The following is a 25,155-nucleotide window of genomic DNA, read 5'->3' on the forward strand; positions in this document are numbered from 1 at the left end:
ACTGGGATGAGGCTCATCTTGACTGAGATTTCCATCAAACTGTAAACAAAATTTGTGTCTGGAATTTGTTAGGGTCAGAATCAAGGCTTCATCTAGAACTCAGAACCAAGTAAACTTGGTTATCCACAGAAAATAATATCCTAATGTATAATCTACAATCAAAAACAAAAAACAGCAATGTAATCATTATTAGCAACTCACATACACCCAGACATCAAACCAGTTAGTGATGTCTAGGTCATCTTTGAACTCAAAGAACAAACAAGAAGTATACCACCAGATGACCTGTAAACTCCACCAATAAAGTCAAGCATATGCTTATAAAACTACTATATTCTGATTTATACGTAGAAAATAACCACCTTGGACCGGGTCTTGACATCCAGGTGAATGTACCCTAGGTGTACAAGTAATGACTTTCAGAACAATGGTGGCTCGGGGTGAGGAGAATAAGAGAAAGAAACCAAATGAGATGAAAAAGATGAAATATCACTCCGCTTTCAGGCATCTCAAATTTGGGACACACCCAGCTCTGAACTTCTAGCTACATTGAATGACATTTTCTTCAAGTCAGATTTTGATACACTGGTTTTCAAATTGCATTTTGTTGATATACAATTCTGTCTGACCAGAAAATTAGACTGACAGTGATCATAATGGCTTAGATGGAGATTAAAAATAAGAATGAATCTGCCAAAACTGTAATGGTTGGCATTTCTGTTAACAGAAGCATATTACACCTCATCATAAAACTATGACATTGTGACACTGGAAATGACTGTCAAAATCATAGATCAACAATACCAGATAACTGTTTTGCAGATACAGAGGTGATGTCTGGCAGAAGTCCAAAGGTGGATGAAATGGTACATCATACACCATCCCTTATCAGCCAGAACTTAATGTATGCAAACTTTGACAAGTATGTTGTACCATAACAACATGCTCAACATGAGTCTGCACGCTAGTTTTGTTAAACTTACTAAGATCATTGCTTCTACATGTCACAAGACAGCATATAGTTCTTATTTTATTCAGTAACTGCAGATGTACATAGAGACCTTGAATTTTGAAGACCACCTGTCTTAATAGTGGCACAACACTATGGTCTTAACCTAAGAAACAGAAAAGAGCCAAAACCAACAAGGTTCTGGAAAATTCAACAAATATTTTCTTTCCCTTGGACAGAATGTGAAAATTTAAAAAGAACTTACAGTATTGTGAATATAAAAACCGACTTCTAAGTTGCATCAAAAGTAAAAAAAAAACTACTAGAGTTCTTTGAATAAATTCAGTGGTCTGAATGAATTCCATTCTGATCAACAATACCAGATAACTGTTTTGCAGATACAGAGGTGATGTCTGGCAGAAGTCCAAAGGTGGATGAAATGGTACATCATACACCATCCCTTATCAGCCAGAACTTAATGTATGCAAACTTTGACAAGTATGTTGTACCATAACAACATGCTCAACATGAGTCTGCACGCTAGTTTTGTTAAACTTACTAAGATCATTGCTTCTACATGTCACAATAAAGCAAATACTTCTGTATTTTGTTCAGTAACTGTAGATGTACATAGAGACCTTGAATTTTGAAGACCACCTGTCTTAATAGTGGTACAACACTATGGTCTTAACCTAAGAAACAGAAAAGAGCCAAAACCAACAAGGTTACGGAAAATTCAACAAATAATTTCTTTCCCTTGGACAGAATGTGAAAATTTGAGGAAAAAAACTTGCAGTATTGTGAAAAAAATCTATTTAAAAAAACCAACTTAAAAGTTTGATGAAAAGTCCAAAAGTATACAGTATACTGAATGAACTCATGATGTTCGGAATGAACTACATCTTGAATAAGCTGGTGTGCCAGTAGCCTGGAATAGTGGATATGTGCTAAAAGTCTTGATGTATCACAATGATATAATCCAAAATGTCCCTAAAACAATTCTCAATAATCTCAAAATAGTGATTTAGTCTTAAAGTAAAGAGTACTTTGTAATTCCAATGAATAATTTAAATAAATATATATTCCCAGATTTTAAAATAAATGAAACATAACTTTAAGATTCATTCCACTTTGGATGTTTGAGATAGGAATGAGCAATTCTGATATAATCAACCCTAATATAAAAACAGAAGTCACAATATGAAGACTGGGATGAGGCTCATCTTGACTGAGATTTCCATCAAACTGTAAACAAAATTTGTGTCTGGAATTTGTTAGGGTCAAAATCAAGGAATCAAGTAAATTTGGTTATCCACAGAAAATAATATCTTGATGTGTAATCTACAATCAGAAACAAAAAAAACAGCAATGTAATCATTATTAGCAACTCACATACACCCAGACATCAAACCAGTTAGTGATTTCAAGGTCATCTTTGAACTCAAAGGTCAAACAAGAAGTATACCACCAGATGAGCTGTAAACTCCACCAATAAAGTCAAGTATATGCTTATACAACTACTCTATTCTGATTTACATGTAGAAAATAACCACCATGGATCTGGTCTTGACATCCAGGTGAACGTATTCAAGGTGTACAACTAATGTCTTTCAAAACTATGGTGGCTGGGGGTGAGGAGAATAAGAGAAAGAAAGCAAATTCAGGACACACTCAGCTCAGAACTTCTAGCTACCTTGAATGACATTTTCTTCAAGTCAGATTTTGATACATTGGTTTTCAAATTGCATTTTGTTGATATACAATTCTGTCTGAACATAAATAAGGCTGAGAGAGTGATCATAATGGCTTAGATGGAGATTAAAAATAGGAATGAATCTGCCAAAACTGTTATGGTTGGCAATTCTGTTAACAGAAGCATATATATTGCCTCATGAAAATACTATGACATTATGACACAGTAAATAACTGTCGAGCTTGTACAGCAACAATACCAGATAGTTGTGCTCTAGATACATGGATAATGTCTGGCAGAAGTCCAAAGGTGGACGAAATGGTAATCATAGACCATCCCTTATCAACCAAAACGTAATGTATGCAAACTTTGACCAGTATGTTGTACCACAACAACACCTCAACATGCTAGTTGTCTTAAACTACTAAAGACCAATACTTCTACATGTCAACATGTCATAAGAAAGCATTAACGTTACTTCTGTATTTCATACAGCAATTGTAGAAATTCACAGAGACCTGGATTGGAGGAACACCTGTCCTTAATAAATACCACAAAATTTAATTCCATTCATAATAGTTAATAATGTAGATGTATTAAATGATCAACTGGTGACTAGTCAAGTAGTCTTAAATTACGAACTTTTACAAACTAAGAGCCCTTCTTTTTGGCTTAAGGGGAAAGAAACATTGAGTCCATATTGGATATATATGCTCAAAAAGGCCTGTGCTGAAAAACAGTGTGTGTTCGGAGACAATACTCTTGAAGCAGGTAAAAACAAATAAACACCTGCTGAAATGACTGAAAACAAAGGCAACAATAGCAAGTAGTAATTAATGAGTACATCAAATAATTTGCATAGAATGACCTTAAACAGAAGAACCTGTGATGGAAAACAAAAGAAATGCTAGATAACTAACTTATTCAGGGTCTCATAAGTGCAAGATAATTTGTATGCAACTCATTCAAGGTCTCTCGAGTGCATGATAACTGATATACAACTCATTCAAGGTCTCATGGGTGCATGATAATGGAGATGAAACTCATTCAAGGTCTCATAAGTGCATGATAACTAATATCCAGCTTATTCAATGTCTCGTGAGTGCATAACTTGTCTAGATATCCAACTCATTCAAGGTCTCACAAGTGCATGATAACTGATATCTAGCTCATTCAAGGTCTCACAAGTGCATGATAACCATATCTAGGTCAGTCAAGGTCTCACAAGTGCATAATAACTGATACCCAGCTTATTCAACGTCTCACGAGTACAAAACTTGTCTAGATATCCAACTCATTCAAGGTCTCATAAGCGCATGATAACTGATATCCAGCTTATTCAACGTCTCACGAGTACAAAACTTGTCTAGATATCCAACTCATTCAAGGTCTCACAAGTGCATGATAACTATATCTAGGTCACTCAAGGTCTCACAAGTGCATGATAACTATATCTAGGTCATTCAAAGTCTCACGAGTGCATGATAACTGATATCCAGCTTATTCAAAGTCTCACGAGTACAAAACTTGTCCAGATATCCAACTCATTCAAGGTCTTACAAGCGCATGATAACTGATATCCAACTTATTCAACGTCTCACGAGTACAAAACTTGTCTAGATATCCAACTCATTCAAGGTTTCACAAGTGCATGATAACTGATATCCAACTCATTCAAGGTCTCATGGGTGCATGATAATGGAGATGAAACTCATTCAAGGTCTCATAAGTGCATGATAACTAATATCCAGCTTATTCAATGTCTTGTGAGTGCATAACTTGTCTAGATATCCAACTCATTCAAGGTCTCACAAGTGCATGATAACTGATATCTAGCTCATTCAAGGTCTCACAAGTGCATGATAACTATATCTAGGTCATTCAAAGTCTCACGAGTACATGATAACTGATATCCAGCTTATTCAACATCTCATGAGTACATAACTTGTCTAGATATCCAACTCATTCAAGGTTTCACAAGTGCATGATAACTGATATCTAGCTCATTCACGCTCTAATGAGTGCATGATTTGTCAAGATATATCCAACTTGTTCAAGGTCTCATAATTGCATGATGATGACATCCTAACTAATTCAAGGTTGCAACTGTGCATAAATAGATATCCAATTAAGGTTTTACTAGTGCATCATAACTGATATGCATTGCTCCTTGGCAAATGTATGCTTCAGAAAACAAAGTTAGGTAGATCAGATATCAGCGGTCATAACTTGAGTAAATGAGATCGTACAACACTCAATTCAATGTCACATTAATATAAGGCTGCATGCCAATTTTGGTTTAAACCTAATGGAGCTTATTAAAGTTTTATTACAACAACTGACGGCAGGATGACCGGCAATCAGGACCCATAACCACTGTAAAAAATGTTATTTAATGCTGGAATCAAACTCAAAGAGTTTATCAATCTCACATCCCATGCCAAACCTAGTTAAAATCAAACAAATTTTGAAGTCTTGTGGAAACCAACATTAGGAGGATACACAATATCAAACATATTTTACACCTTTAAGCCGACAGTAGAGTATGATGGTTGTTGTTGTTATTGTTGTTGGTGGTGGTGGTGTTGTAGGGTTTAATGCCATTTTTCAGCACAAGACAGGTTATACATGGCAGCCAGTATAAATGGTGCAGAAGAACCTGTGAAAAACCCCAGAGAGAACCACTGATCGATGAGAGCTACTGACAAGCTTTCTCACATACCCACATTGGCTGAACCTGAGACTCGAACATATGCAGATAGAGGTAAGATGGCAATGATCCATAACAGTGGGGGCTTAAGACCAATCGGCCAATCATAACAACACAATGAACATGGGCTTGCATGATAGTTGTGTCAGAGCTGAACTAATGACCACCTGTTCCACATGACCATCTGTCGTAAGTGACAAGAAATTTTAGTTCTGCATTTTTAAAGATATAGAAAGAAAAATGTCTTTGAGGAGAACCTGTTTTAAAAGATTACTCATCTTCCTGACATTTTTCCTTCCACAGGTGACTAGTTAGGAATCTTAATTGTACAAAGTTAAAAGCCCCTCTTCAATGATACCACTGGGATTAGGAGATAAATCTGAATCCATATTGGCTATATATGATCCAAAGTACCTGTACTGAAGAAGCACATGTCTAAATAGACCACGTCTTAATAGACCACATTTCTGAGACCAAATAATCGTTTGCAGAAACAGGCTTCAATCAACAGTGTTTTATGAACATATTGTGTTGTATAAAGTCATGTCATCAAAGCCAAACTGTCTGTAAATTCTGTAGTACCAGAGCATAGCAGTTCCTCAATTTTCTCTTTTAATGAAACTTCCTCATTTAAATTCTTCTTGAAATCACAGGAAGGGAATTTAATTTCACAAATGAATAATACTTGGGAGATTTTAAACTTTAAAAAGTCCTGAAAAACATAGGCAACTCTCACAAAGGGCTGTACTCTTTACATTTTGCATGGCAGGGCCTTAAACAGAAGAATTCCTGTAGGAAAACCAAAGTTTGGAGAAAATGGGAATTCAAGGGCCATAACTCTTCCAACTGATCACATGGAATGCTGGAAATCTTAACTCGTCCAATATCTGATGAACATAAAAGTACATGACAACTTTAGCTGATATGCAAGATTCATCAACACAGCTGTGCTGTGGAAAGTAACCATAAGCAAACTGGGGCCATACTCTCCTAAATGACAGAGGGATGGGACATGTAGGGCCATACTCTCCTAAATGACTCTTCTAAATGACAGAGGGATGAAAAAGTCTGGACCATACTCTCCTAAATGATGGAGGGATGGGAAATATGGGGCCGTACTCTTTAAAATGACTATGTATAAAACTTGAAATTAAACTATTCCAAGTCTCATGAACATAAAACTGTATGCCAAATTGTTACAAAGCTTAGTTAAGCTGCAAAAAAAACCTGTCAATTCAATGGGCAAACAGGGCCCATAACTTCTCTAAATACAAACAGGGCCCATAACTACTCTAAACGTGATAGAATGCTGAAATCAAACTCGATTTAATGATTTAAGTTTTTACCAATTGCAATCCACAGGCCAAAATTTGGCTGCAAACAAAAGAAAATGATTGTTGTAGAAACCATGGCCAGAACACAAGCCATGCAGGAGTATGTATCAAGCCTATTCTACTTCCCTTGCCCACAGGAAGTCATGATGTTCAAAGAGACAACAGGAAGAACAAGACAGCCAGAAAAATCTGACAAATCTAACCAAGTATCCCACCTGATGAGCTGGAAATTCAACCAAAAAAAGCATGTATATGCTTATGAACTATAACTTTCTTATATACATGCAAACATGTACAAATTAACTGCCACTGTTTAACGGTAATTACAACCTGGTGGCTGTACCCTAGGATATAGAAGTAAAGGTGAATAATCTTTACATACACCATCAGCCAGAAGTTTATATCTGCAAGCTTTCCCTTGTGTGATGTACAGCAATACAATGAACATGAACTTGTAGGCTAGCATATATTCATTGGTGTGATGCACTATAACAACACCCAAAACATGGACTTGTAGGCTAGCATATTTCATTGGTGTGATGTTCAATAACAACACACAGAAGGAGAACTTGCAGGTCAGTATTTGTAAAGTGGTGTGATGTACTATAACAACAAACAGAAGGTGGACTTGCAGGCTAGCATATTTCATTGGTGTGATGTACTATAACAACACACAAAAGGTGGAAAAGCAGGCCTGTATATATCTTGAGACAAGCTTTGCCTTTTTTGATGTACTATAGCAAAACAAAGAACATGAACGTACAGGCAAGTATATATCCAGAGTTGCAATGTCTGTTAACAAGCCAGACTCTGAATTGTACCCATATATGACCATGTTTGCAGCCATGATACTTCCTTGACCTGACTCAAACACGCTCACCATGATATAGCCTTTCATGTGTTGATGTGTTAGCAAACACTACCCACATATGCATGTTTCGATACTTAAATTATGTAATTTAAAGATGAACTATCTGCAAATTCATTAGCTTGACAAAAACATTCTGTTACACAATTTATACTGGCATGTTTCCAAACTTTCCTGTTCATTTTTGTTCTCAAGAATACATTAATTTGTGATCCTAGGACTGAGATCAATGCTCAGTTTAAAGCTGATGTACTGAAAACAACAAGAGATTTCAAGCTACTATGAAAACTGTTTTAAAATTTTAAAAATTGCCCCAAAAGATTACTTGCATGATGAATGTGGATGCAACTGACTTTCACAGCAATGAAGAGTAACAATGGATGGATGGATGGATGGATGGATGAATGAATGAATGGAAGTAAATCACTGTTAAGGATGGATGGATTAATGAATGGGAGTAAATAGACATTTTCTCTGCCTTCCAGTCCGAATGCAAATCACCATCATGAACAGAGATGCAAACTTACAGTAACAGCTGTTTCTGTAGTTTTTGTCTAGCAAGGAACTGGTTGTCCTTTTTAATTTCACGGATCGCCCCTTTCAGTTCCCGCTTATGCTTGTGGACCAACCTCTGATGCTCAGTGAAGTCCTTTGTACCTTTCTGTTTGTTTTTCTTTCCATCAAACCTGCAATGATTATTATTACATTACAACATCAAATGTTTTTTTATTTTTATTATATTAAAATTATAACACAAGTGAAGTCAATCTTTACCTGTTTATTTTTATTACCTTATAACTATGCGATAAATAAGTCAATCTTTATCTGTTTACATTATAACTATCATTATAAACAAGTATAACCTTGCTCTGTTTATTTTTATTATATTATAACTATGCCATAAATAAGCAAATCCAATCTTTATCTGTTTATTTTTATTACTTTATAACTGTCATAAATAAATAAAGTCAATGTTTATCTGTTTATATTATAACTATCTTAAATAAGTACAATTTTGATCTGTTTATTTTATTACATTATAACTATACAAGTCAATCTTTGTTTATTTTTATTACATTATAACTATGCCATAAATAAGTAAAGACAATCTTTACCTGCTTATTTTTATTACATTAAAATTATGTCACAAGTGAAGTCAATCTTTATGTTTATTTTTATTACCTTATAACTATGCCATAAATAAGTAAAGTCAATCTCTTTCTGTTTACATTATAACTATCATCGTAAACAAGTATAATCTTGATCTGTTTACTTTTATTACCTTATAACTATATCATATATCATAAATAAAATAAATTTTCATCTGTTTATTACAATATAACTATGCCATAAATAAGTGAATTCAATCTTTATCTGTTTATTTTTATTAGTTTATATCTATATTATAAATAAGTACAGTCAATCTGATTACCTTATAACTATACATGTATCATAAATAAATAAAGTCAGTTTTTATCTGTTTAACTGCCCAATGAGAATAGATTGTACAACATTCAGAACTGCATCGACACAAACATTACTTCATGAAAAAATTTGTTTTTCAGTTACTTTATTAAAGGCAAGGTCAGAAGGATGAAAATTTCAATATTTTCTTGTTGTACGTATTTCTACACACACAAAAATATGTATGATTGAGAAATACTCTTAATATAGGTTATAATATTGTAGTTTTAAATAAGTTTTAGTTCAATTTCCATGCTCAGAGTTCTGTGGCTGTAAGACCAATACAAATACAATATATCGTTATATGGAAAGTAAAAATGAAAAGCAACACAGTTGGTCAATGTCTTTACAAACCCTGACTGCTTGAAAACCTTAAAAATATTTCAGCATAGTAATAGTGAGATCTAAGTAAAGTGCCTAATCTTTAGAAGCTGTAAGCAATTTACAACATTAGACAATACATAAAAACATATACAAAGACAAAATTTAAAAAAAACAACATGAAATTACAAAACAATAGTTAAGGAAGTCAACATTATTAAGTCTTTACATCTGTTCTTGTAACTGAAACAGGCAAGTTTTATGAGACCTCTTGAACGAGATCACAGTGTCTTTGTGTCTAAGATTTAAGATGTACACATGGGTGAGGTCAGATACATACCTTGGACTGGAGCCCATAGTCAACAGATTTTATGTTTGATTCTGAATTGAACTGGTAGCCAATGGAAGTTAGAGCTGTGGGTAACTGCTCAGTTCCACTTTACAGGTTGCGTAACAGTTGATTACTACTGTTGGCACAGAGAAGGAAAACATTTCCACTGCCAATGCATGGTAGGACAACATTACTACTTTCAGTGTAAAGCATCAAAGTATAACTACTGTCAGTGTACAGCATGAAAGTAAAACTACTGTCAGTGTATAGCATGAATTTGTAACTACTGTCAGTGTACAGCAGAATGTTGTTCTAGGGTTTAACGCCATTTTTCAGCACAAGATAGGCTATACATGGCGGCCAGCATAACTGGTGGAGGAAGAACCCTGGAAAACACAGGGAAGAACCACCAACCCATGAGAAGCTACTGGCAGGCTTTCCCACATACCCACGCTAGCTGAGTCTTGGACTTGAACCCAAGCAGACAGGTGAGATGGCAGTGATCCAGAACGGTGAGTGCCTTAGACCACTCGGCCACTTGGGGCCCCTGTACAGCATGAAAACATCACAAATGTTAGTGTACAGCATGAAAGTATAACTACTGTCTGTGTACATCATGAAAACATCACTAATGTTAGTGTACAGCATGAAAGTGTAACTACTGTCAGTGTACAGCATGAAAACATCACTCATGTTAGTGTACAGCATGAAAGTGTAACTACTGTCAGTGTACAACATGAAAACATCACTAATGTTAGTGTACAGCATAAAAGTGTAACTACTGTCAGTGTACAGCATGAATGTATAACTACTGTCAGTGTACAGCATGAAAGTATAACTACTGTCTGTGTACAACATGAAAACATCACTAATGTTAGTGTACAGCATGAAAGTGTAACTACTGTCAGGGTACAGCATGAAAACATCACTAATGTTATAGTGTACAGCATAAAAGTGTAACTACTGTCAGTGTACAGCATGAATGTATAACTACTGTCAGTGTACAGCATGAATGTATAACTACTGTCAGTGTACAGCATGAAAGCATCACTAATGTTAGTGTACAGCATAAAAGTGTAACTACTGTCAGTGTACAGCACGAATGCATAACTACTGTCAGTGTACAGCATGAAAGTATAACTACTGTCTGTGTACAGCATGAAAACATCACTAATGTTAGTGTACAGCATGAAAGTGTAACTGTCAGTGTACAGCATGAAACATCACTCATGTTAGTGTACAGCATGAAAGTGTAACTACTGTCTGTGTACATGAAAACATCACTAATGTTAGTGTACAGCATAAAAGTGTAACTACTGTCAGTGTACAGCATGAATGTATAACTACTGTCAGTGTACAGCATGAAAGTATAACTACTGTCTGTGTACAACATGAAAACATCACTAATGTTAGTGTACAGCATAAAAGTGTAACTACTGTCAGTGTACAGCATGAATGTATAACTACTGTCAGTGTACAGCATGAATGTATAACTACTGTCAGTGTACAGCATGAAAGCGTCACTAATGTTAGTGTACAGCATAAAAGTGTAACTACTGTCAGTGTACAGCATGAATGCATAACTACTGTCAGTGTACAGCATGAAAGTATAACTACTGTCTGTGTACAGCATGAAAACATCACTAATGTTAGTGTACAGCATGAAAGTGTAACTGTCAGTGTACAGCATGAAGACATCACTCATGTTAGTGTACAGCATGAAAGTGTAACTACTGTGTACATGAAAACATCACTAATGTTAGTGTACAGCATGAAAGTGTAACTACTGTCAGTGTACAGCATGAAAACATCACTAATGTTAGTTTTACAGCAATAAAGTGTAACTACTGTCAGTGTACAGCATGAAAGTATAACTACTGTCTGTGTACAGCATGAAGACATCACTAATGTTAGTGAACAGCAAATTACTACTGTAAATGAATAGCAGGTTTATATTACTATTCTCTTAATTTATTGCACAAGACTATTACTACGTACATGACCAACAAAATATTACTAATGACAACGCAAAGCAAGAGAATGCTGCTACCATCCATACATAGCAGATTACTAATGTCATTGAAAAGCAAGACAATAGTGTTACCATCGGTGTATAGTAGAATATTACTAATGACAGTGCAAACATCTGGTACTTTTCTGTCTGCAGATCTGGAAACACCTACTGTAAAATTACAATGAACATAACAGTGTGACATATGACTTGTAGGAGATGGGACAACAATGGATATTAAATAAATGTGATAAAAAGATGCAGGATTTATTTGTCTGGCTGAAAAACCATGATAAGCCGTGATTTATTTGTCTGGCTGAAAAACAATGCCACGATGGATTTATTTGTCTGGCTGAAAAACCATGATAAGCCGTGATTTATTTGTTGGGCTGAAAAACAATGCCATGATGGATTTATTTGTCTGGTTGAAAAACCATGATAAGCCATGATTTATTTGTCTGGCTGAAAAACAATGCCATGATGGATTTATTTGTCTGGCTGATAAACCATGCCATGAAGGAATTATTTGTCTGGTTGAAAAACCATGATAAGCCATGATTTATTTGTCTGGCTGAAAAACAATGCCATGAAGGATTTATTTGTCTGGCTGATAAACCATGCCATGAAGGATTTATTTGTCTGGCTGAAAAACCATGATAAGCCGTGATTTATTTGTCTGGCTGAAAAACAATGCCACGATGGATTTATTTGTCTGGCTGAAAAACCATGATAAGCCGTGATTTATTTGTTGGGCTGAAAAACAATGCCATGATGGATTTATTTGTCTGGTTGAAAAACCATGATAAGCCATGATTTATTTGTCTGGCTGAAAAACAATGCCATGATGGATTTATTTGTCTGGCTGATAAACCATGCCATGAAGGAATTATTTGTCTGGTTGAAAAACCATGATAAGCCATGATTTATTTGTCTGGCTGAAAAACAATGCCATGAAGGATTTATTTGTCTGGCTGATAAACCATGCCATGAAGGATTTATTTGTCTGGCTGAAAAACCATGATAAGCCGTGATTTATTTGTCTGGCTGAAAAACAATGCCATGAAGGATTTATCTGTCTGGCTGATAAACCATGCCATGAAGGATTTATTTGTCTGGCTGAAAAACAATGCCATGATGGATTTATTTGTCTGGCTGATAAACCATGCCATGAAGGATTTATTTGTCTGGCTGATAAACCATGATCAGCCATGATTTATTTGTCTGGCTGAAAAACAATGCCATGATGGATTTATTTGTCTGGCTGATAAACCATGCCATGAAGGATTTATTTGTCTGGCTGAAAAACAATGCCATGATGGATTTATTTGTCTGGCTGATAAACCATGCCATGAAGGATTTATTTGTCTGGCTGATAAACCATGATCAGCCGTGATTTATTTGTCTGGCTGAAAAATGATGCCATGATGGATTTATGGATTTATTTGTTGGGCTGAAAAACCACGATAAGCTGTGATTTATTTGTCTGGCTGAAAAACCATGCCATGCAGGATTTATTTGTCTGGCTGATAAACCATGGTATGCACAATTTATTTATCTGGCTGATATACCACAGTATGCAGGATTTATTTGTCTGGCTGATAAACCTTGGTAAGCAGGATATATTTGTCTGACTGATAAACCATGGTATGCAGGACTTATTTGTCTGGCTGAGATACTACAGTATGCAGGATTTTATTTGTCTGGCTGAGATACTACAGTATGCAGGATTTATTTGTCTGGCTGGTAAACCATGGTATGCAGGACTTAATTGTCTGGCTGATATACCACAGTATGCAGGATTTATTTGTCTGGCTGATAAACCACGGTACGCAGGATAATGCTACATACCATAACCTAATAGCCAGTGGGTTTTCTGTCTGCAAGTTTGGACCCATGTGAAGGCATAATATATACAGAACCAGCACGGAGGATAGGCTTGCAATGGCATCAATAACCACCCTGACATGTTTCTAAAAACGTTATGTTATCAAAAAGTTGCTAATGTCAATGTGGTTAAAATATAAAATCATCATTCGTTACTTAATTTCCCATCACAGTTTGATTCTATAGTATTTAACAAGCATAAAGGTAGTTAGTTGTAAAATGGGGCACCAAAAAAACCCAGTGTAATCAATGATTACAAAGATCACCTCAACTTTTTCTAAAAGATAACATGAACATCAGTATGCAGAAAATAAATTCATATACAAGTGATCCTCCATTTCTACCTAAAGATTTTGCTTGCAAATTTTTCGATCATCAATCTCATGATTACAGAATGAATAATCTTGAATAATGAATATGAAACACAAGTTTCATCATTTTAGACGTTACTGCATCTGTTATGAGAAAAAAGGAACAAGTTTTTCTGAGCAATTCTGCATGACTTTGGGAGTGCACTATTAGGTTATAAAAAATGAGTTAAACTCTTCTCTTACATGTGCAGTAACCTTTTTACACTATAAGAAACAAAGTAATTCAATTTATGGTGTATTCCAAAATACACAACCATAGATTCATCAATACACAGTAACACTATTAATGTGCACATAGCACTGCCCTGCAATCTTTGAACTTCATTGCAGACTCCACATTCATTTTTAAAAATTCTTGTTTTGGTCTACTTAAAATGAAATTTAGAGACATACTGTGAACAAATGCATACTGAAACAACTTTTCTGGTTGGTCTGGAATGGATTGATTTTGTTTTTGTTTTGTGTTGATCCAATTCAGTGTTGCTTTTCTGTTTTTGTTGGACTGGATTTGTAAGTTTTTTGGCCGATTTAATTCCATATGATGTACATGAGTTGAGCCATGGACTGGCACTGAATCAACCGCACCTCTGTTTCTGTTCTGTCATTCACTGTTTGGAATCATAATGTGTGAAACATTAACTCTTTTAATTAAAATTATAAAAACAACCTAAGGAATATCACATTCATTTTGTTTTGAGTGTATTAAGGAGAAAGTGATTTCTGTTGCAAATGTAGTCAAAAATTACAGTACAATTTTGCAGTGTGTGTGTCAAGTTTTGGAACCCATGATATGTAATTTGGATTTGTAGAACATTTTGGGGAATTCCATGATGCAAAAATATAAATATCTTTATTGACATTCTTATTACACATCTGCCAACTCCAATGATACTCAATGAGGGAGACTTTTTAAAATTGTTCTGGGAGATTTCAATTATTTCAGGGAGGATTACAATTTGAGGCATAGGGTTAGGGTTACAATTGAAGCATAACATTAAGACAAATATACAGTAGGATTTTTTGACTGGAAATGTTAACAAGAATCATTGCACCCACCAGTGACAACATTGAAACTTGAACTACATGTCTTACAAAATGCTGTACATGAATCACTTCCCCAAGAAAGGCATATAAAGTCCAGGATATAAGAAACTTGAAAGAAGTTAAATATTATTTTGCTTTCCAATTTCATCTGAATCTCCCTTTACTTTAAATATCATAGAATAGGTCACCAAACATAAGGATTCAACTTTGCAACAACGTTAGCACGCTTTTATCAGACTTGCGGTACAAATTCAGTTCCCATAGTAAATCTATGCAACCACCATGATATTAAAAATTCAATAACTTTAAATTTTGGAGTGCTCATGATCAAACTTATATTTATTCGTATAGATGCATCCTGGATGGCAGCTTCTCCGCAGAGAAAAGGATATGAGCCACTGCATTTTCTAGACCTACATGTGATTGAAACACGTGCTTTCAATTCCACACCAAATGGTCTAGTGCTGATTTCAATAATGAATCTTTCTGTTAAAGGACTGACATTGTCTCTATTTTTTTAGTTACAACTATGATATGCTCTCAAAAGATCCTCTTTTCTAAAATCTAACTTTTATTATCAACCAATCCTGACCAGCTAAACCGATATTAACTCTATTTTATCTTTACCCATTTCTAGTCTGGTTCCCATTTTTCCAACCATTAGTGCGATGAGTCCTAAAGAACCTCAGCACACTTCTGATCTTAACTCTCCTGAAAGTTTCAAATTGTTTTTCTTAAAATGAAACTAATTTTACTCCAGACCTTTTTTGCCAGAACAATTTTTTTTCAGGGAGAAAAAATAAAAATGCTTGAGTACAGAAAGAACAGTCGGATTCATAGTCTCCTGCAAAATAATCCAGGAGGGTTGGCAGGTCACTTTCATGCTGTCTGTTTGAGGGACCCTAGCTAAGTATACGACTTGTATGGCTTCTATCACTAGCCTACATCCAAAACATTGTATCAAAAAACTTCAACATGGGAATTTAAAAGCATATACTGTTTAACAACTAGTGGAAAAAAACTTCATCATCTTGGGATTATTGGCTCTCGAACTCTTAGTTTCTACCAAAACCTTCAGTTCCAATTTTTTTTGAATTTAGTATTTTGACTGATTTGTAAAATGGTATGTATCTGATAGATATGTCCTTGCCCTCAATATGCTATTCTTCTAGACCCTAGAGAGCACTAGTCATAGTCTATTTTATTTGCAAAAAAAGTAATGAACATTTCTCCTAAATAACTGTAGAAATGATCAGAATGGTATTTTCAATACTGCATCTCTCATGTTTGTTGTGGATATTCGATATTGTTCATTCATATGCTTGCAAATATCACATTCATTTGTTTGCTTTTTTGTAAGTTTCCTTTTTGACTCAGTGAACTCGTCCAAATCATCAACTTTATCATCTTTACTTTGAAATGGATGAAACAGTTTGTTTAATTTATTCACAAACAAATCTAATAAACCAAAAAGCTAAACATCTGCTGCATAAGTACTAGTGGCCATATTTGACAGTGAATCACTTGTACAACTTGAAATGCCTTTTATACCAGGGTGTTTTGTGCCATGATTGGTTCAAACTGGTCAGAAAGTTTCTTACAATGGTTTTCTGTTTCATAAAGTTTTGTAGAATGGTTTTCTGTCCATCGGTTAAGTATCCTCTCATTCAGGAAGTTTCTGAGATTGGTTTTCTGTCTGCAACTTTTGGATGTACCATGTAGCACACAGAAAGTTACTACATACCGTAACTGATAGCCAGCCTAGTTTTCAGTCCACAAGTTTGGACCCTCATAAAGATTTAGAGTATGGCACCAGCACTGAGGATAGTGTGTGTGGGTATGATTTGGATTTTTAATGTAGCTTTCACAATTTTTCAGTCCTATTACTACGATGTCAGTAGTGTGGCAGTTTATAATGTTGTCTAACACTGGGGCATCATGTCAGAGACATGTGGCATCATGTCCCACTCAGTCACATTATCCTGACACCTGGCTGATCAGTCCTAACACTAACCTCTTAATGCTGAGCACCTAGCAAGGCAGCTGTTAGTACCATTTTTATAAGTCTTTGGTATGCTGGGGTTCAAACTTGTGACAGGCCACCAGATTCATCAGCACAGAGGATGGACTTGCAATATCACATATATACTAATATTAAGTATTCACTATTTCCCCAACCAATTAAAAACGGAAATAAACACTTAAATATTTACTATTTCCCTCATTACAGTGAAGAAAACAAAGTGATGTTTGAGACCTAGTACTGTTGTTCAAATCCTAGGACGTAACAAGTTTTGGCATAAAGAATATTTGTAATGTTTTGCACTATTACTACTACTACTATGAATTAACCAAGAAAAATAAGTTATAAAGAAGATGGCTAGTGAGCAAAATCAATAGCTAACATTAATTTTTTTAAAAACCATTTCCTTTTTATATAATATTTAGAGCTAAAATTTCAGGTCCTAACAGTAATGAGTAAAACAACTTACACTTCTTCCACCTTGGGTTCATACATTTTGAGGGGCTGTGGTTTCTTTTTTTGGATGGCAAGAAACTGCCTTTTCCTTTGGCAGCTGGCACATATATTGTCCATCAAGTTCTTCAAAATCTTCTGCAAAATAAAAACAAAAAATAGTCATTATGTACCACATATGTCCACTTCCAACTGCAAACAACATGGACCATGTCACATGTCTGTTATAGTTACTATAATCAGGTAATGCCAAAATCATCTCATTGTGGAGTTACAAACGTACTTTCCAGTGTGAATGGGACGCATGTCTTTTTTTCTTTTTAAGTTTTTTTCCAGCTGACAAACTTCAAAAAATGCTTACTGAACTGTCTTTTTTCAAACACTCTTATACATTTTTCTGGGTTTTTTTAATAGTAATAGTGGCCATATTTGATAGCTCTGCATCATTTTTAACATAAAATTTGGGTGAATTTTTGTTCGCTGCCCAAGACTGTAAAGTCACAAAAGTTTATAATCATGAAATTTAACTCTGACCTTTAAAACACTGCTTTAAGTTACTAGGCAGACATCAAAAGTAAACAAGTTTCGTTCTATTACCATTATTTTTAATCTCATTATGTATTATTCACACACTTCAATATAACTGCTATCTTTGTCCCATTACTGAATTTTTCTCATTACCTACTATGCACACACGTTGATATAACTGCTATCTGTCCCATTAACAAATTATTTCTCATTACCTACTATGCACACACTTTGATATAACTGCTATCTGTCCCATTAACAAATTATTTCTCATTGCCTACTATGCACGCACTTTAATATAACTGCTATCTGTCCCATTACCAAATTATTTCTCATTACCTACTATGCACACTTTGATATAACTGCTATCTGTCCCATTAACAAATTATTTCTCATTACCTACTATGCACACACTTTGATATAACTGCTATCTGTCCCATTAACAAATTATTTCTCATTACCTACTATGCACGCACGTTAATATAACTGCTATCTGTCCCATTACCAAATTATTTCTCATTACCTACTATGCACACACTTTGATATAACTGCTATCTGTCCCATTACCAAATTATTTCTCATTACCTACTATGCACACACTTTGATATAACTGCTATCTGTCCCATTACCAAATTATTTCTCATTATTCATACACTTAAATACAACTGTTTCTTCTCATTAACATATCTCTCATTACCTACTATTCACACTTTTATGTAAATACTATTTAGTTCTACCACTGTATTTACCCCAGCATAATGTCCTGATATAATGAGGGTAGACCCATACCTGCTGTTGCATGTTGCTTTGGTATATCAGTGTTTACACCATTTGCACAAAATTAAAAGGAGAAAAGTAGAAACCCTGATATACCAGCAGATACTGCTATGGCAGATAGATAGAAATACAGTGTGACCCCGCTAAACACAGTAGTTGGGAGCCATAGAACCCGACTGTTTTATACATCAAACCATATTATGAACAACCAGGTCAGTTAGCTGAAGAAAATGATGCATGTACCCAAAAAAATGTGTGTGGGAGGGGGGGTAGGTAATAAATGTGGGCACACAAATATGTGCTTCATTGGCACAGTTACCATCTTAAATCAATGTATATTAAATGAGAAATACACCTCTAGTGAAAACAGAGAAGGCATATATATTTTAATTTATTCAGAGAACCACACATTAGTACAAATACATGTCTAATGTATAGCATGAATAGAGTATCAACACTGTGTATTCACCTGCAAATCTCATCACATACACTGAATCAACAATACAAGTAATTCCATCGAAAAAATCCACACACATTTAAAAAATTCAATAATTTTGTCGCTGGTCATATAGGTCTGAATTCAGTGGAAAAATAGCACAATAATGAAACAAATGATGAGGTATATTTACTATACATTATGACCCTAGTCAAAATAAAAAGAGACAGTTTGTGTTTTAAGCCACCGTTGATAGTGTTCACAAAAATAAACTTTTTTCCTACAAAAAGGACACTTTCATGGCACAATAAACATGTTCCAGTCATATTGGAAAATGAAACAATCCAGATTCCATTGCTTTTATTTAAGTTTGGTACTGACTTTCTTTGAAGAAAGGTTCTCTGTTTTTATTGAAGATAGTATTTGGCTTTCTTTGATGAAGGGTGCATGCATCATTGAAGTCACCACTAAAGGACATCTTTACAGAACCAACAAATGCACTTTCTTATTGTGGCAGCAACATCAAATAACTCTATTGCATGATTGAGACCGATTATTCTTCCATTTGCTGAGTACGTTTTCATAACAATCGATGCTTCGAAGGTAATGTTTTCTTTACAATTTCAGCACACTATTGTATCAGGTTACATTTTTTTTAAAAAAAGTAATTGGCCATCGTTTGCTCGACTGTAGTTACTGTTCCTCCCTGCCGATCTAACAGACCAACAAGTAAGATCTTGCTGGGGTTTTTTTTATTTACATTTGTGGTAGCAGAGTGATGCTGTCTTTCATGTATCCATCAGAAAATTAACAAAGGGGCAACGGACGACACACGCAGGTGTTATGGTCTGATGGCAGGGATTACTACAGAAAATGTGAGTGTTCTGAGTGAAAAGAGGAGAATTTTACTTACCATCCACATACAAATGTCAGTCTTTGTAAATATATTAATTACTAGCGGGCGACCCAAAATTTTGAAAGATAAATTATGAGAAGATGCCTCATCGGTTGATCTCCTCTACCAGAAATGTCAACAACAAAAAAGCGGATATCTCACAACATACAGTACTCCTGCACTGTTTAGCTGGTTTGTCAACATGGACAAAGAATTTGATTTTGTAAAAATAGATAAATTTCAGTGCATTTTATATCAAGTGTGTGGCTTCCTTTCATGGGGCCTCTGAATTTCTCTACTCCAAACCAATGGTTGTATATACTAGTTTAAAAAGCCAACAATGTCACCAATAAAAAAAACACGCTAGATGGTATATTTTGTCGCCAATAAGGGGAAAAAAATCACAATTTGTGACACTGGCAAAGCCCTGTACAACCCTGAATAAACTTTAACACGTTATTTTTCGTGCTTTTAAGAAGAAAAACCTATTTTTTCGTGCACAAGAAAATACATATAAAATTTCAGGAGCCACACCACAATTGTCTTGTGTTATTCATGTGCAATCTCTTCCCCAAAATGATGATAAACCTTTTACAGCTTTTTTCCTAATTTTAAGAAAGAATTTTTTGAGTATGAGAAAAATACATATAAGAAATTTTGGGAACCACCCCATTGCCATGATATATATAAATTCATGTTATAAGGGAGTGTACTAAAGAGGGGTCACATTGTACTGTGTGCACCTAATACTGTAACTCTAGACATACTTTTTACATTTGGATTACCTCAAATGCAGAACGGGGGGGGTAGAGAGAGAGAGAGATCAGGACAGGAAGCTTACCTGTAAAGCTGTGGGGAAATTCTGGACTGGCAACTTTTTACACATATCAGTGATAGGTGTAAAAATTTCTTTGTATGATGGTAGCTCTGCATACAGATTTGAGAATTCCCTGATGAGAATAAGACTGTTATGGATGGCAGATAGCCTGAAATTGAAAAGCATAAACAGTATGCTAACAAAAAGTATATATAGATATCCAATATGAGTCATATACTGAAATCATACCTGGTCTATTACGATACAACCATCTGCCAAAGGACACAAGAAAAGCCAGATGGTTCTAAGTCTTTATCCGGTGTTGCACACGATCCTTGGGGCATGGGATACCACATGCCCCTCCAAACAAATAAAGACAAATACTTGAACATACTCTAGAACTTGTGGTAAAAAAACAATAGGATATTAATTCATTTATTTTGATATCTATGCCATCCTAAATACAATACCATCTTTTCAATGGGTGCTTACCCTATTTAAATAAAGGTTTAACTCTCAGCTAGGGTGTGTCATGAAATTGGTATTATTCCTTCAATGCTTGCACGTATTAATAGAATGGTCCCATATTCCTTCAATGCTAGTATATATTCATAGAATAATTCCATATTCCTTCAATGCTAGCATGCATTCACAGAATGGACATCTGTCTTTCACGCTATGCAGACCACTTTGATTTTTGGAAAAGTTTCCGACTACCTGTAAATGGTCAATCATCTCAATCCTACAAGACACACAATGATACAAGGCAACAAAGAACATATATTTTTTTATTGATAAGTAAGATTTATTGGTTGAATATGTAAATTACTTAAAATGCTTCCAAAAAAGATAACACAGTAAATGGGCCACTCCCACTAATTAGTCCAACACAATAAATATGTCAATCCCTCTTACCAGTACAACTCAACACCACAAACAGGCCACTCCCACGTACAACTACAACACAACAGGCCACAGCCTCTTACAAGTATAACACAATAGTCCACTCCCCCTCTCCAGTATAGCACAAAAGGCCACTCACACTTAAAAGAATATAACAGGCCTCTCCCACTAACAAGCATAGCACAATAGGCCACTCCCACTTACAAGTATTTCACAACAGACCATTCCCACTTACAAGTATAGCACAATAGGTGTTAGCTACGATGTCGTAGCCTCAACTTGGTTTGTTGTGGTTGAGGCTACGAACTGATCCCATATCATGTAATGGAGCAAAAAAAATCATCACTAAAGTCAGAAAAACAAACAGTGTAGAAATCAACTACATAAGTATAATCATGTTGTAAAAGAAGTTTGGCTTATTTTGAATGTATTAAGCCCTTACACGATAAAATAAATTGGCATGGTTACTCTAACCCTTATCCTGTCCACCATGACAGATAACGCGAGACTCGCGCCGTGACCTTTTTTCTACGTAAGGCTTGCCAGACCATATTTTGGATATTCTACGCTATATTATTATCAATCAAGTGCGAATAATCGCTTCTTGGTGGAATTCCAAAGTTGCCGATAAACCGTATTTACTTTTAATGCGCAGAATTTCTGACCCAAACGGCGCCAAATTTTTACTACGATCTGTTTACATTTCCAAATAAGGCGTCAATGTCCTTATATGGCACACAAACAAACGAGGCTGAGAATGGAAGTAATCATTATTTGAAATAATATGGTGGACGATCTAAACGAAAATATCGGCTAAAAGAGGTAAACGAGATTTTACAACTTTTTCTACAATGATTGTCGATATTTCCGGTATTAAATAAGAAGACTACTCAATTTATTGGATTATATGCAAGGAATATGTTTAAAGTGTTATTATTAGGCTAAAAGAGTGCCGGGTGTGCATCACACCCGGCTTGCTCCATTAACACGTATATGCTCATGTTAGTACCCTGTCCACGAGGTACGAGTAAGGGTACTAATATTAGTACTAAATAGGTGTGATTTAGATTTTTAATGTAGCTTTAACGATTTTTCAGTCATATCGTTATGATGTCTGCAGTGTGACAGTTTATAGTGATGTCTAGCGCTGGGGCATCATGCCGCAGACATGTTGCATGATGTTACACCCAGTCACATTATCCTGACACCATGCCGACCAGTCCTAACACTAACCCCTTAATGCTGAGCGCCAAGCGAGGCAGCTCGAAGTACCATTTTTGTTAGTCTTTGGTACGACTCGGCTGGGGTTTGAACCCGTGACCTCCAGCATCCAAGGTGGATGTTCTAACCACTAGGCCACCACAGCGGTATATAGCACAATAGGCCACTCCCATGTACATGTAAAGCACAATAGGTCACTCCCATGTACATGTAAAGCACAATAGGCCACTCCCATTTTAAAGTGTAAAACAATAAATGGACGAATCCCACTAACAAGTACAACAAAGTAAATAGTCCACTCCCATTACAAGGACAATGCAGTAAATAAGCAACACCCACTAAGTATAACACATTGAACTAGCCACTCCCACTAAAAAGAATAACAGTTTATAAGCCATTCTCGTATCATTTATACTTATCCACCACAATGTGAACATCTGATAATATGTGAAACAAATATGGATAAAGTTTTTAATTAAGTGCACCAACGAGAATCTGAAGGCAACATTTGTATTTTCTCCTTGAGAATCAACGACTCATGATGATGAAAAAAAGCCTGCCCAAGTGTTCTACAGTGTCTGAATATCTTTTGACCAACATGAATTATAATTGTGAGAAACCCACAAATGAATGGTTGAAAAATTAAGATACAGTATTACCATTATTCTTGTTATCAAATAAATTATAAATAAAGTATCAACAAGTTACCTACAAAAAGTGTGATCAAAGTGAAGAAATAAAAAAAAAGACATGTAACGAAAAGCCACTTGAAATTCCCATGCTTGATTACAACCAAGGTTGCAAAGATGAACAAATTCAGCAGGATATAATTGACCAGTGCAAAATTATAAATTCTGAAGGTGTCATATGTACAGACTAAAATTTTCGTGTGCATGTAACAGAGAGGTAAGTAGATACTCATGTTCCAGCTGAAAGGTTAACATAATAGCAATATGTTAATTTGAGTTTTAAGCCTATTAAAAACAGTGACGACATTAAAAAGCATAAAAGATCAATGATATAGTGTTATATTGTTATATCTGTCTGGCTAATTAAATACTGTATGTAGATATACCACATACCATAACTAGATAACCAGTGGTTTTTCTATATGCACGTTTTCAACCCATGAAGGCACAATAACATCACCAGCATGGAGGATAGACTTGCAAGAGATATATATATATATATATATATATATATATATATATATATATATATACAGACACACACACACACACACACACATATATATATAAAGAAGGAGAGAGGAGAAACACCTGGTACAGGATTTTATCTAATTTTTTATAATTTGCATTCATGTCTGTAAATAGATAAATATCTTTTGTTACATTTTGCCTACGTGACCAGTCTTTTAAAAGCATATTACACAGGGGCTATAAATAGATGCTTATGCACATGTTGACAATTATTAATAATAATCTTAATAACAAGACTTAATGGCGCCTATGGATTAATTTCACATTTGTCTGATGGTGTTTCAATGTTTTTAGAAAAATTCAGTAACTTCCCACTGGTTGTGTTAGGTCACACGAATAGGTAAGAGGCAAACTGAATAGTGTCATCTGTGATATGGGATATATTTTGAAATAAGATTTGTAATATTAGGTGTATGTGGGATATATTTTGAAATAAGATTTGTAATATTAGGTGGATGTGGGATATATTTTGAAATAAGATTTGTAATATTAGGTGGATGTGGGATATATTTTGAAATAAGATTTGTAATATTAGGTGGATGTGGGATATATTTTGAAATAAGATTTGTAATATTAGGTGGATGTGGGATATATTTTGAAATAAGATTTGTAATATTAAGTGGATGTGGGATATATTTTGAAATAAGATTTGTAATATTAGGTGGATGTGGGATATATTTTGAAATAAGATTTGTAATATTAGGTGGATGTGGGATATATTTTGAAATAAGATTTGTAATATTAGGTGGATGTGGGATATATTTTGAAATAAGATTTGTAATATTAGGTGGATGTGGGATATATTTTGAAATAAGATTTGTAATATTAGGTGTATGTGGGATATATTTTGAAATAAGATTTGTAATATTAGGTGGATGTGGGATATATTTTGAAATAAGATT

General features: G+C 34.9%; 1 protein-coding gene across 1 annotated transcript in view; it reads right to left on the reverse strand.

Moving 5' to 3' along the window:
• Positions 1-25,155, reverse strand: part of LOC149772399 (nucleolar protein 14-like) — a 125,278-nt gene that overhangs the window by 23,715 nt on the left and 76,408 nt on the right. The window contains exons 19-21 of the mRNA XM_089947871.1: positions 20,934-21,078; positions 17,473-17,594; positions 8,082-8,240 (exon numbers count right to left, since the gene is read on the reverse strand). Coding sequence (XP_089803997.1) covers positions 8,082-8,240; positions 17,473-17,594; positions 20,934-21,078 — 426 coding nt within the window. The remainder of the gene's footprint in view (positions 1-8,081; positions 8,241-17,472; positions 17,595-20,933; positions 21,079-25,155) is intronic.

This window comes from Sinohyriopsis cumingii, unplaced genomic scaffold (genome assembly GCF_028554795.1).
Source record: "Sinohyriopsis cumingii isolate HCF-2022 unplaced genomic scaffold, ASM2855479v2 utg001510l, whole genome shotgun sequence".
Classification (NCBI taxonomy): domain Eukaryota; kingdom Metazoa; phylum Mollusca; class Bivalvia; order Unionida; family Unionidae; genus Sinohyriopsis; species Sinohyriopsis cumingii.